The 14,350-nt window shown below is 33.5% G+C and overlaps 2 protein-coding genes across 27 annotated transcripts in view; both read left to right on the top strand.

The window, feature by feature from the left end:
• The window catches only part of SLC4A7 (solute carrier family 4 member 7), a 115,196-nt gene extending 106,450 nt beyond the window's left edge, over positions 1-8,746 (top strand). For 10 of the 12 annotated variants that reach the window (XM_039343731.1, XM_039343729.1, XM_039343734.1 and 7 more), the window contains 3 exons: positions 980-1,080; positions 2,884-2,991; positions 4,925-8,746. In XM_039343731.1, coding sequence (XP_039199665.1) covers positions 980-1,080; positions 2,884-2,991; positions 4,925-5,006 — 291 coding nt within the window. In that variant the 3' untranslated portion in view covers positions 5,007-8,746. The remainder of the gene's footprint in view (positions 1-979; positions 1,081-2,883; positions 2,992-4,924) is intronic. The other 2 variants (XR_005556756.1, XM_039343735.1) reach the window with 2 other exon arrangements.
• Positions 8,747-12,866: 4,120 nt separating this feature from the next.
• The window catches only part of NEK10 (NIMA related kinase 10), a 126,585-nt gene continuing 125,101 nt past the window's right edge, over positions 12,867-14,350 (top strand). For 7 of the 15 annotated variants that reach the window (XM_039343716.1, XM_039343719.1, XM_039343715.1 and 4 more), the window contains exon 1: positions 13,112-13,485. In XM_039343716.1, coding sequence (XP_039199650.1) covers positions 13,483-13,485 — 3 coding nt within the window. In that variant the 5' untranslated portion in view covers positions 13,112-13,482. Of the gene's footprint in view, positions 13,073-13,111; positions 13,486-14,350 lie in introns of those variants that run through there. The other 8 variants (XM_039343709.1, XM_039343712.1, XM_039343710.1 and 5 more) reach the window with 3 other exon arrangements.

Here is a 14,350-nt window from a genome sequence, read left to right as displayed (position 1 = left end):
ATTGTATAAGTGTCAAATGTAAATGCTCTTTTCCAAATATTAGGAAGGCTTTTCAAAGATTAAAATACAAGAAATATTTATAGATGGTTAATTGCTTTCAGGATTATTTTACAAGCCATAGTAAATTATTTTAGAAAATACATGTTGTATTCAGGATATAAACAAATGTAAACCAATAGCAACTGGAGATATATTTGGAATGAAATATACTAAAATTTCTCTATGTCTAATATTGTAAATGTAAACTAGAAAAAAAGTTAATGGTATGTAGTACATCATTTTGTGGGTAAGATCACTGCTACGTTTGTTGGCATACTTTTTAATGTGTTTGTATAATTAAAACAAGTGTCAAAGAAAAATTCAGTAGATTTGAAATAATGCAATACCTAGACAACTTGTATTATTGTATCTTCTATTATGAGGGATTTACATTTATAAATACTTTATCATATAACAAAGTAACCTAGCAATAGACAGTATTGTTCTAGTAATTGTACTGTAAATGTTTGAAAATGGCCTGACTTCAAAATGGGCCCATTCCATGTGACCCAGAACATTTCAGAATAGGGCCATTTCAAGGTCAGTATTTCCTAATTAGTTAAATAGTTTAATCTGTACTCAAAATGACCCGTTTCTGAGTTAAAATGTTCTTATAATGAAAAATTCTTCATGTCTGGTTTTTGGCAAATATTCAAAAAAAATATTCTTTTTTTGGTGGTTATCATGGGCCTGAATTTGAATGCCACAATACAATGGCTTACATAGGAAGGAGTTTTCATAAGAGGAGAATAGAGTATACTTTTCTGGCCTGAATTCTTCACAACCCTTCATCCTTTATTCCTCAAATGTTGAGTGAAGTCTGTTACTATGCAGTTTCCAAATGCCTGCATTTAGGTCTATGTTAACAAAATACAAAATTCATATTTCACTTATAATTCAAAATTTGTCAAACCTGTATTGGATTACATATAACTTCCAGGAAGCTGAACGAATGTTTCAGGCAGTGGACAGTGAAACTGTACACCTTCCATATGAAAGAAGTGAAGTATTACAGATTCCTGTGAAAGCTCTAAAATACAGGTGTAGTATTTACTTATTATTTTACATTTTATTTTATATAATAAGCTATTCCACTTAATTCTGAATGATGCTTGTATAATCTAGAATTAATCATGGTGAGAAAGAGGACCAAAGACTTTATATTGTAGCTTCATGTATCCCCATAGTGCATTACATGTTACTTAATTAGATAACAGATGACTCCTTATCAGTCAACTGTGTCTGTATGAAGAACTTTATTTAGTCCCATCTTGTCTTTTATTGTGCATGGTTAATGTGGAAGACACTGAAGATATTAAACTGAGACTTTAACCATTTACTGAAAGCCTGAACAGTATTTTCACATGTACAAATAGCATATAACACGGGTCCCCAAACCTCGGGCCGTGATCCACTACTGAGCCTTGATCCGTTCAGAACTGGGCTACAGAAGTGGTGAGCATGCACTCACATCCTTACTTGTGCAAGCAGTGGGTGAATGTGTGTGTGTGCTCCATTTGCACAGTAGCGGGCAAGCATATGTGTTCCATTTGCACAAGTGTAGGTGCTTGTGCTCACTGCTTATGGAAATGGAGCTGTGCACACAAGCTTGCCCAGCACTTGTGTGGAACCATCCCTTCCCCAACCTGCTGGTCTGCAAAGCTGAAAAGGTTGGGGAACTCTGTGTTATAAAATTAGAAATGTTATTATTCCCCAAATAAACATCTGTTTACAATTTTTAAAATTAATATTCCTTATATGATCTGCTACAACTTGGATTCAATATTACTTTAGCATTTTTCCCTTCATGAAAAATTAATACCAAGTGAGTAACTGCAATTAGTCTGAAGACTATAATGCTTATTCTTGCTTTCACTTTCTGTTAAAAACAGTTATAATTATGGATTATTTTCCTTCTCAGTAAAAATATATATTGTGAACTGCTTATTGTCAGTTTTCTATCCTTTCTTAATAGAAGCTGTTAAAGTGGTACTGCATTAACTGCACTTGATTTCACTTGATTTTTTCTGGAATACTAAAGCTTATAAAGCTCCTTAATCAATCAATTCAGGAACAGTACCTCTGCCAATTGTAATATCAGTTGAAAATAAGATGAGATGAAATAATGCATTTAAGAAACTTATTTTATGAAGTATTTTCCGCTAATATCATTAATCATATAATTAAGTTAATTTTATAACAATACTTTTCTTAATTTTCCTAAAGCAGTAACCCCAATCCCATTCAATGTAATATTATATTGTGAATGTCTCTACAAAATGGCTACCTTGGAGTTCTGCCTATTCACAGAAAGGCTGCCATCATTAGCATGGCAGGTCACAAAACACTGATTTATAAGAGGACACACTAGTAAAATGCTTCTCAGTGCCCCTTTCTTAATGTCCAGTTTATTTTTCTCTTCTTTGCTTTGAAGCTGAGTAAAAATATATTCATTTAATTTATTATCGCATGGAGTCTGATGCCCACAGAGGAAGATGATTGCTGGTATACAAGTGTCCATAGGTCTATGGTAATTCCAGGAAAAGATACATGGTAGAGAAAATAGGTAACAGTGATTCTTTCAAAAGACTTTTCATATATTCTATTATAATAAGGTTTAGACCTTTAGAAGTTACCTATTTTCATAGTTTAATTTAGAACTAACACAGAATTGGAACGTGAATTATTTTTAACACTGAGATTCTTAGTGTTAAAGTAAAATAATGCAATATTTTCTAGTACCTGTGCAAAAAATATAACCAAGGCTTAAAATGATAGAGTATGACACCTCATTAATAGTATAGCAAGGCATGTAGAACTAATCAGTGTGTGTTTATTACCCAGCATTGACCCCTCTGTGGTAAACATAACAGATGAAATGGCCAAAACTGCACAGTGGAAGGCTCTTTCCATGAACACAGAGAATGCCAAAGTAACAAGATCTAACTTGAGGTAGATTAATCATGCTTTATTATTTTGCTTTTGCTTTGTATGTTTAGATATGGAAACAGATAGAACTGATTGTTCATTTATATACCAAACAATGCTGATGAACCTTTTGGGCTTGGTGTGTCAAATATTCAGAAAACACTTAACTTGACTCTTCTGGCATGTCTTCCCCCCCAAAAGAGAAACAGTTATGTATCTCCCCTCCTCCATATAGACCAATATGAACAATGGCACTAAACAGTAGTGCCAAGGTGGGCCTGAATAGAGTCTCAAACTTCGATTTCAGTCCTAATGCCCTGCTGCCACTCAAAAAAGCCACTCTTGACATTCCCTAGAGTGGAGCACACTCCATTCTTGCTCACCCTCCAAAAGTCACGTAAGAATGAGGCATGCTTTCAAGAATAGTTGTTGCCAGGTGTTGTTGAATGCTGGTATGTCATCCAAAACATCATAGTTTTTCATCTTTGACATGCATGACATTAGTTTGCAATCATTGCCCTAAACACATACCAAAGAGCTTATGTTAAGGAGCTGGGATCCTATTTCGAATAACAAAAAGAGGATAAATTTTAGCACAAATAAAACTGAAAATCCATATTAACAAAAAGAGGATAAATTTTAGCACAAATAAAACTGAAAATCCATTTTAACAAAATGGATTTCCACTATTTTTATTATAGTGCTTTCAATGGGACAAGTAAAGTGCTCTAAAATATTCTTAAATGATAACACATTCTGTTGCATGATAAATATATTGGAAAATGAGTAATAATATTGCTGAAACAAAATAATCATTTGGACTAATATAGCTCTTTGCTTGAGAATAACATGGTTTCTTTGATTATACATTAAGAATTCTGCTCCAAATTACATAAAATAATGGTGGACAATTTTGCTTGTGGACAGTGACTATATTTTTTTCAGGCTTAAAAATATAGTTTTAGAGATCGATGTGCCAATGTCACTGTCTGAAGAATGCCCTGTCTTAAAGCACAAGTTTTGCAAATTGTGCTGCCATATTTCTGGGATATGCTGGCAAATTTTGACTATATTATTTGTGTATGTTGTTTGAATTGCATAAAAAGGATTTAGTACATTCCTTTACCTGGTTCAAAATATTCCAGTTTTTTTTTTCAAATTTATTTTAGCATTCTAATTTTAATATTGCACATTTGAGTGGGTTCAGTTTGAGACTCACTATGTAGTATTTCTGGGTTGACATATAATGTGAAAACTTCTTTTATCTTAACAATTGTTAAGAATCCATTTTTATTTTCCATTCATTCATCACTCAACTTCCTAATTTCATTTCCCTCTATAGTACAGTATACAGTGACTTCAGCTGATTTTTTTTCAATTGATCTATAATAGCCAACACAACTACAAAGTCTTGAGTTCAAATATTACAACAATTCATGCTTCTGAATTGCTCATAAACCCATCTTGCTACTGAGTATTTGCAGTGCAGCCCTATCATCTATAATCTATCCATCCACCCACTATCCATCAATCCATCCTTCACTGAGTTCTGATAATTCAAAGAGCTTTATATTCTAATGGTTATACTGGATTATAGCACAAAAGTCAAATAATGTATTTTATATGTTTAAATACATATCTATGATACACAAGATGGGAATCATTGTGACTTCTTAATTATCAATCCATATTCATTTATCTAAAAGAATGTTCTATTGAACTTGCTAGGCTTTAAGAAGATATGTATAAGTATAGAATATATACCTTTTTTAATTAAAAAAGGCATTTATAGGTTAAATCTTGCTTTATGCTCCTAGCAATAAGTATTAAGTGGAGAATGTGGGTGTATATCCTTAGACAAAAATATTTTACATATAAAATTATATCAATATCAGCATCCATTTATTATTAATACCTGTGTCTTGGCATTTTTAATCATGTGAATTTTTCTTAACAGCCCTGAAAATGAGCCATGTGTGAAAATAGAAATTGAAAAAACATCTGAAATAAAGTATGTAGATGCTGAAACCTCATTATAGAGGTAAAACAATGATATTATTTTATAGGATATACTGAAAGAGGGTGACTTCACAACTTCTTTTAAGTACTAGGTACTTACGTGAACAGCAGTGAGATTTTCCAACAAGAAATGTCTATCACTGTGGAAATATTTATTTTAGTGGAATGTTTATTTCAATTTTTTAAATAGGAAAAATAATTTCCTTTTTATTTATCAGTAAGTCAAAGATCATCTTCAGCTATAAATTATTGGTTTGCATAGTATGTGACATTTTTATATAATTTTAAATACAAATGTCCTGTTATCAGGTATTTGCTAGTTCGAATTTTGCAAAAGTTATGCCAGTTTATAAGAACAAATCATACATATGCAACTTAGGGAATTGCTGTATTTCAGCCTTTATTTCATATTTTATGGATGAATTATTTGTATTTGTATATGAATTATTTTCTGAGCTGTACTGTTAAACACCATTGTATTGCATTGTATTCCATTTTTTAAAAAAATAAGTCAGTTTTATTTTTTAATTCAGCAACCACAAGAACAGATTATACTGAAAGAATAAAGCAGTTTTTTAATATAGAAATCTAGATTGGCATTTATTTAGACTGCCTTTTAATAAGGTTAAACATGATTATGGTTCTCTTTTTGTGAGATATGATTTAATTTTCTCCTGGGCATCCTGTAAATAAGTTCCAAAGAGCTGGGGGAGTTAGCTGATGATTGGTAACTGCAGGAGAGGGAAGAAATTCTGTCATATAAATTGAAATTTTCCAGTAGTACTATATTAGAACATCTGGATTTACATTAAGAGTTGACTTCTCTGACATAAACTTTATTTCTACTAGCATTGAAAATAAATTTATATAAGTTCATGAGTCCATCATTTTAAAATTCAGTTCCAGGAAATAAAACCAGAATTGTTTTAAAATTATGGTAAATTTAAAAAAATGTTTTCCAAAGCATATTTGTCTTAGATCAATAAAAGCATTTATATAAAATGCTGGGTATAGCTGAGTTTGATCTGTGAAATGTTTAAGCCCTATGTTTATAGATTTCAGTACATATATATGCCACTGAAATGAGTAAGGTTTGATTGTGCTTAAATAGTACCTGTTTGCCAATTTTATAAAGACAGTTTGTCTAAAATTTAAGTTTTTTAGATCAGTACTAAAGATAAACATTTAATATAAACATCCATTTTAATATGGCTATGTGAAAACTGTAACCGAAAACACACATAACTTAATTTCAAACTGAAACTGAAGTACTCCTGTTTACAGTGCACCAAAGATTTTTTAGCAGCAAGTAAGGGGTGCAAGATTTGTAGTTTCATTTGGCAACATCTAGAATTCTGGTAAACACAAAATTTTGAATATAGTTAAAGCAGTTGTGGATTTTACCTGAAACAAGTAAGATAATAATGCATTTTGTTGAAAAGGGCCCAATTGTTCTCAGAAATGTTCAAATGTAAAACTAAGCAAAGAAAAAAAATGAAATTATTAATTTATAGGCAAATAGGTTAAATGAAAATCTGATGCCTAAAAATGATAAAATGAATATTAATATACTTGGGTTTGATATGAAATATTGGAAACAGAATAATATTTTCATTCCTGAATGCTTGCATAGCTTGTGCCTTAGTTTTTTTTAAAAAAAATATATGCACTTTTCTTTATTTAAAAATCATACTTGTTTGTAGCTCATAAATATTTCTGTATCTTTGAAATTACATTTCAAGTTTGTTACTTAGTGTATGCAAGTGAATCATGTTCATTAATATTGACCGCATTCCAAATTAATTATACTTGTCTTTTGTTATTACAAATGTTTGTTTTCAGAGCCATGTGTAGAAATTTACAAAGACTCAAATAGATTGTTTTGAATTTTAACCCTTTGTTTTCAAACGTCTGAAATTCAATAATGCTGTTGTTCAATGCCAAAGGGTTAATAAATTAATTTAAATAAATATCTGAAACTCATTATTTATTTGCTAATTATATAAAATAATTCCTAATGACAAAAATATGACTTGCAGTGTAGTTTACATTATTTGCTTAAATACCGCTTATTAATTCATTATTACACATTTTAATTTTTTGATAGCAGATGTCCAAATAGGATGTTTAAAACTCCAGTGCTAATTTATAATTTTCTATGTTGTATGTTGTAAAAACATTATTTCTTTTTCCATAAATAAAATTATAGTATTTAAGTAAAACAATAAAAGACACAGCTTTTATTGTATATAGATATAAATATTGCCCTAACAGCTATAAATGAGTAAAATTACTGATTCACCTTAGGATGAAATATAATTTATAGCCAGTATATTCCCACTATGAGACTAGCTAAATGACTGTTTTCTAGATAACCTGTTTGCCTCCTTAGGAACAGACTGATTTAGTGGAAATAACTGTAGAAGCAGGGGTCTCAACCTTGGCAACTTTAAGACTTGTGGACTTCAACTCCCAGCTTTGCTGGCTGAGGAATTCTGGGAGTTGAAGTCCACAAGTCTTAAAGTTGTCAAGGTTGAGAACCCCTGCTGTAGAGCAATCCCAGGAAATGTACCTTTTCTGTTCTTTAAGGCAATATATTTTCAGTGCAGACTATCTAAATTTTAATTCTATGTAAACATTTTGCTTAAAATTGTTTAATGTCACAAACAGAACACAAATACCTTTTTTATTTTTGTGGAAACTCATGAATCCATATAAATAAATACATACATACATACATACATACATGATTCATTATGCTTAGTTTTTATATTCCACATTATTAACCATACTAAAAACAAATTATTCAATTTTTCAATGCAATCAATAAAATATGTAAAATAGTGTTCAAAGCATGTACATTACTTAGCATCCAACATTGTATTTTTCTTTTTACTTCAATTAAATTTATTTCTCTGTACAGTAGTCTTATAAACAGTGTCGTCTGGTAAAAATTCCAGCCATAATTGTAATGTCAGATAACTGTGGTGCATTACAAATATTCATGGGTCTTCATTGTTTAAAAATGTGTTAATGAATTGTGTTATGTCCCCAGCATAGTGCATGTTGGTCATTAGTAAAATGTATTGAATGTTATTTTCTTTTGACACATTTTGGTCAGTAATGTAATGATTGTTAAGATGATTAATATAGGTTCCATATGTTATTTAGCACAATTACTATGAAGAACCCTTTAATTTCATGAATGAAGAGGTGTGTAATGTGTCCATAGATACTTGTATTAATATAAAATGTTGTCCTGTGATTTTACTATTTTGAATTTTTATTATTTTTTAGAAAAAATATCAATAAACAAGAAAATGCTTATAATTGGTGTGAAAATAAGAAAAATCATATTTAGCATATATTGTCACTGTTTTGCAAACGTAGAATAACTTATTTAATGGACAGGTTTTTATAAATTCAATTTATTCCCTTTTGTCACTTATACTTTGTTTTGTAAGTATCTTCCAGTGTTCAGAACTGCTTCCTGAACAAAACCATCTACTTGATGTGTAATTCTACAGTATACTCCAATTTATATAACGGTTTTCTAATCATACATCATTTTCTTATAGAATTATATCCAAAGTTACACTGTTTGAATGTAGAGATAATATTTTATTCTTTTATATAATGCCCACAAAATCCTCCAGTATGTAATGGAAATAAATTCAATGTTTTATCATTTGTTTAATGACTATTTTTTGTAATATTTGAAAAGGTTGAAAAAAAGCAATAAAATGTCACTGCTTTTAAAGACTCGAGTTACTTTTTTTATATATACATTGTACCTTAAGATTAACATATCTAATGAGGGGGAAAGGGGACCCTTAAATGTTAGACCCTTTCTCTGAGGCCTATCATTCTGAGATAACAGTGCCTATGGATGAACAACAACTAACAATTGGGTTTTCTTGCTGCCATCATCCTATCACTATAAACCAGTTTCTCTTTTTCTACACCAACTCTCTGGGACACCAGAAAAGATTGAAAGGGAAATCCTTGTCCCACTCTAGATCTGACTAAACACTAAAGAGAAACAAATGTTTAGGAGTCAGTAGCTAGAAGTCAATATTTTAGCCAGTCTGAGGAGGATAATAGAAGCCAACCAGCCAGGACTGAAACAAATAAAAAAAAAGTTATCAAAAGAAAGTAAGTTTCGGAAGGAAGGAAGGGAGGAAGGAAGGAAAGAAAAGCTTAATATGAATCTGCTATGGTACTGATCTTCCAAAGCAAGCTCACAAATAGCAGATCTTGTTAAACAACTTAAGCCTGGTAATGATTTTATTGCTACTAAAGTTATTCAGATCTGTTGTTGGACCCTGTCCTGTCTTCTTTAGTTTCATTTATAATTTGTAAAGTATTAATTCCAAAAGACTAGGTTTAGTTTTGATAGTTCCAATCAATAAAAAGGTATCTGGGTTCTGCTTGCTAATTGTTGGCCTGTGGTCTATGGAACATGTAAAAGAATTTTGGGTTAGAGCTGGGATATAATTTTTGCTTGGAGTCATATAACCCATTTACCTTTTGAGAGAGGGTACAATCTAAATACTTAAGGGATTTCAAATTCCACAATGTGTTCCCAACATTGTCTTAACACCATTTGGCTGGCAGGACAAACATTGAAATTCATATTGATACATCCTCCCCTATTCAGCTACAATGATGCTGAATAATTGGTGATAACAACCAGTCCTTAAAAGGACATATGATTGTGATCTGCACTTATAAGGTTGCAGTATTCCACAGTCATGTGATTACCATTTGCAACCTTTCCCCAAAGCAAAGTCATTTGGCAGAATGGCAGTGGGGATTGTAAATTGTTCAGATAAGTCTCCCATCACCCTTACATCCTTCCCCATTGCACTTACATTGCATCTTGCTGGCCACCTGCATATCCTCACACACTCTCTCCCATCCAGCAGTAGCCATCTCAACCCTAATAGACTCCTTGGCCATTTTTGCACATGGCAGCAGCCACTCAAGCTCTGCAGCATTTGTTCCATGTCTCCCACCTGACTATCACCCCCTTGCAGCAGGCACTTAAATGCCTGCCAGCCTGTTGCAAGCCCCCTGGGACTTGCAACTTCCTGCTGACTTTGATTATTGAAAACTGGCAGGAAATTGCAAGGAGGTGCTCACTTAACAACCAATGATCCTTATTTAATAATAACAGAGACTGCAAGTATTTTGTTGCTAAGCAATGTGGTCATGTGATGTTGCACTTTATGACATTATGACTGCATCACTTAGTGATGATACTCCTGGCAGTCCAGACTGTCATTATAATCCCAAGATGTACAAGTCATTAAGCAGAATGTGGTTAAAGTCCCAGATAAATTTCTGAAGGCACATGGATGGTAGTGGAGTAGGGAGGGCTGGGAGATCCTGGGAGGTCCTAAGTTGTTGCGCAGGCAGCATGTGAATTAGGGGAAGATAAGACACTTGGAAGGTTGAGCATAGGCTGCATATGCCTTGGGAGAGGCCAGAAGATGGATGGTGCAACAGGACAAAGTACAGAAGATTGGGAGATGGCAGTGTGGCATAAGTGAAAGAAAGCCAGACAGACTTACCAGAGTGACTTCTGGTAAGTCATTTTGTTCCCTGCTGGCTTCCTTATTGATTTTGCTTATGGGAAGCTGGCAGGGAATGTTGCAAATGGCGACTGTGTGACCATTGGATTAACATTTGTAAATGTGAGCCAGTTGTCAAGCTTCCAAATTGTAATCACATGCCATGTCAGTGCTGGAATGCTTGGAACTTCAAGGAATGGTTATAATTACCATTTGTTCAGTGCCATCACAACTTTGAACAGTTGCTGAATAAGTGGTTGACAAATAAAGACTACCTTTAAAGCTATACCTAATTGCAATTGAAAATTGATTAGCAATGTGAAATATAGGATAGCTATTATTCCTAATGTTTCACTAGTAATACTAATCTGGGATAAATGTCTTTCATTACATTTACAGAATCACAAAAATGATCAGTAGGACTGGTAGTAGAAAAAAATATTGATTTAAATGATTGGCAGCTATTAACTTACAAATGTATGCCATACAGAAAGTGTGAATTATTTTGTGCTTTGTTGAGAAGTTTGCCCAGTCTCCTGGTTTGAAGGGGAAAAGCTTAATTCCTGAAAATCCTGGTAACAGAAGTAAGATGGATGGATACTTTTTTGTGAAAAAAATGGCAAAAGACCACCATCTCTATTATCATATTCCTGGTATAGAGAGTCATTCCTACAGAGGGAATAGATTCCTTGGGGAAAGAACAAATGCTCCCCCTTCTAATATATGTTGATGGGGATTCCTAGAAGTGAAGTTTATGATTATCCATAATAGAAAAAAGAACATGTCCTGTAAAACATTTGGTAATTTCCTTGTGTGATGTAATAAATATTCACACAATATATGCATTATCTGATATTTAGTACCGAGGAGAAATAAGAAGTAATGGTGTTTCTCAGCATAAATAACTGGAAGAAATGAAATGTGCTCTAGAAACCAAAAGTAAACTTCAATAAAATTAACAATAACTGTAACTAAAATGCTATTTGATTAAAGAGCTGGTCTGGTTATACAAACAAAATTGAAAATTATGAGGATGAGATTAGGATACAGATAAAGACTTCATCTTTTTAGGCATTTAGGACCAATTTATGACAGATTCTAGGCCTATAGTATATCCAACTTTGATTAATTAAAAAAAACCATATGGTGCCTTTCAAAACATAGGGTTCTCAGAATGGCTTTTTATGTGTGTCCCTTCAAATCACTTTTGCCTCCTGGTGACTGCCTGAAGAAATGCCTGTAGTTTTCTTGGCAGGATTTTGGAAGCAGTTTACCACTGCTTATTTCCTAAGGCTGAAGAGAGTGACTGGCCCAAGTTCATCTAGCTGGTTATTGCCTAAAGGGGAACTAGAACTCAAGATCTCCAGGAATAGTTTTAATTATTTCATGTTATTTTATTTTAATTATTTAACCTCCATTAAGCAATAAATTAAAAATACAGAAGTAATTAAAAATTTCCATTTCAGGAATGCATATGTATTCTTCCTCACAGTGGTATTGCGGAGTAATATCACTGAGATAATTTGATCCTATCCCTCCATCATACAAGACTATGGGAGAAAGTAGAGGACGGTTTCAAACATCATCTTAAAGTTCCAAAAAGGTTCCAAAAAAGTGCCCTATGATATTATGGAATCATATTTAACATTAGAAAAGGGCCTAATAGTTTTTACACTGAACCTTTAGGGAAGGCAACAGTGCTTGGGAAATAATTCAGCATGAAACATTCTTAGCAGATGTGGGGAAAAAAGTTGACCAAACAGGAACTGAGTATTGTAGAAAAGCCAGAAATATGTCATAAGACAGGATATGCAGTCAGTCAAAGAAACCATAGCAAATATATGCCAGGAGCAGTGGAAAGGAAGTATTCTCAGAGGAAAAACATCCATGACTGAAAAATACTGTGTTTAAGTCTATAAAGGAATATGCTTTAAAAAATAGATGGATAGTGTATTGACTTTATCAGGGTTAAGATACTCCAGGGCTCGCCTTATAACAAGCAATATATAGACTAGTGTTTTTCAACCTTGACAAGCTTAAGATGTGTGGAGTTAACTCCCAGAATTCCCTAACAGCTGACTAGGGAATTCTGGAAGTTGAAGTTCATCCAGCTTAAAGTTACCAAGGTTGAAAACACTAATACAGATTTATCACCCAGCTTCCACTTGGAGGAGTATGATCACTTTCCCTTTTACAGTTTCCCTTCATTGGCGGTTTGACGTCACCGTTCTTAGGCACACCAAAGAGGCGCTGAGCTAGAATCATTCTTTTGGATTCTAGCCGCGCGGCTTCTCTGTTGCTATGACAACAACGGTAGTGTTAGTTAGTCGTTGTCCCGGAACCTTACGGAAAAGGAGCATTTTCATTGGTTCCTGCGTTTGCGGATTTGCTCGCTCGGCAGACTGGAGCTTTTTATTTGGTTTAAAAACAAGCATTGGTATAATTATTACTGCAAAAATAAATAGTAAACAAGCAAGCTGCCATGGTGTAAGAACTGGCACTCGAAGCAGGTGAGTGATAGAACGGCGGCCGAAGGGCAGCGATGTCTTCTTCTGTGCAAAAATTGGGGAGGAGAGACGGGAGGAGTTAACAGTGCCCAATCCCCCTGCCCGCCTGAGATCAGCCTCGAATTTTGCGATTAGAAGGAAAGGCACGGAGACCCACGGAAAGCAGTGCTGGTAGTTCCTCAAAATCCTTTTACAGCATGAGATTTAGCGTCGGCACGTGTGAGACAAATGTACATATACACGGGCAGAGTGTGTGACTTTTACTGAAAACCAGGAACAGCTCTGAGGCAACTTTAAACAAGAGCTGACTTACTGACCTATAATAAGCTTCTGTAGAGTCCATTGGCCAAGTAAACAGGGCACGCGGCCTCCTCCGTGGTTATAGATGGGCTCAGGTTAAAAAGGTAAACCGTATGGTGCGTATAAACGAGGGCCTCAATTTAATATGTACATGAACTGTAAGAAGTACAAACTACCATTTCTTTTTATCAAGAATTGTATTCGAAATTTTCTTTTCTTTTGGGGGGGCTCCAGTCTTCAAAGATTTTTCTCCTATTTCTTTATAGGAGACCGATAGTGTTCTAGAAAAAAACCAGGATAACCAGTTAGCCATATGTAATATTGCAAAATTTATTAATTTGTATTCTGCATTTATTATTTTTACAGATAACTCAAGATAGTGATGCAGTGTATTGCTAGAAAGCTGGACCCACTCTATAATTTCTATAATTCAAAAGTTAGCAATGCAAGGGCAATTTAGTATGTTTTGGTTTGCTGGATGTCACCTACTTTACAATGCAGTCTAGAATACCACATCTATTTCTATTAGTATATATACTATATCAGTCATGGACCTTGGCTAATTTCAGAGGCTAAACAGGATCAGCTAAACAGATGCCAAACAGGTGGTGAATGCCTTGAGAAATCCAGGATTGTTATGTAGACTGGGGCGTCAAATATAATGGGGGACAATAACAGTTCTCTTCCATAACATTGCTAACAAAGCTAGATGGATGCAACCATCAGAAGTCAAGCTTGACATTAAGAGTTCTGTTTCTGGGAACTTCTAATTTAAATGCATGAATGGATATAGATAAAGAGATACAATTAGAGTAGTGTAGTATTACTTTAATGCTCTATTATGTGTGAATATATCATCTCATTTTTCTGTTTATGATAAAAAATATATTTTATATTAAGATGTATAATTTGGGCACTTGCACATTTAAATTATCACTTCCTTATTTACAGGGGGAGGGGGAAGACTCTGTACATAGAACA

This window comes from Crotalus tigris, unplaced genomic scaffold (genome assembly GCF_016545835.1).
Source record: "Crotalus tigris isolate CLP2741 ecotype Arizona unplaced genomic scaffold, ASM1654583v1 scf7180000017871.4482833, whole genome shotgun sequence".
NCBI lineage: Eukaryota > Metazoa > Chordata > Lepidosauria > Squamata > Viperidae > Crotalus > Crotalus tigris.
Note: the sequence above shows the minus strand (reverse complement) of the source record. Positions and strands in the feature narration are given on the sequence as shown.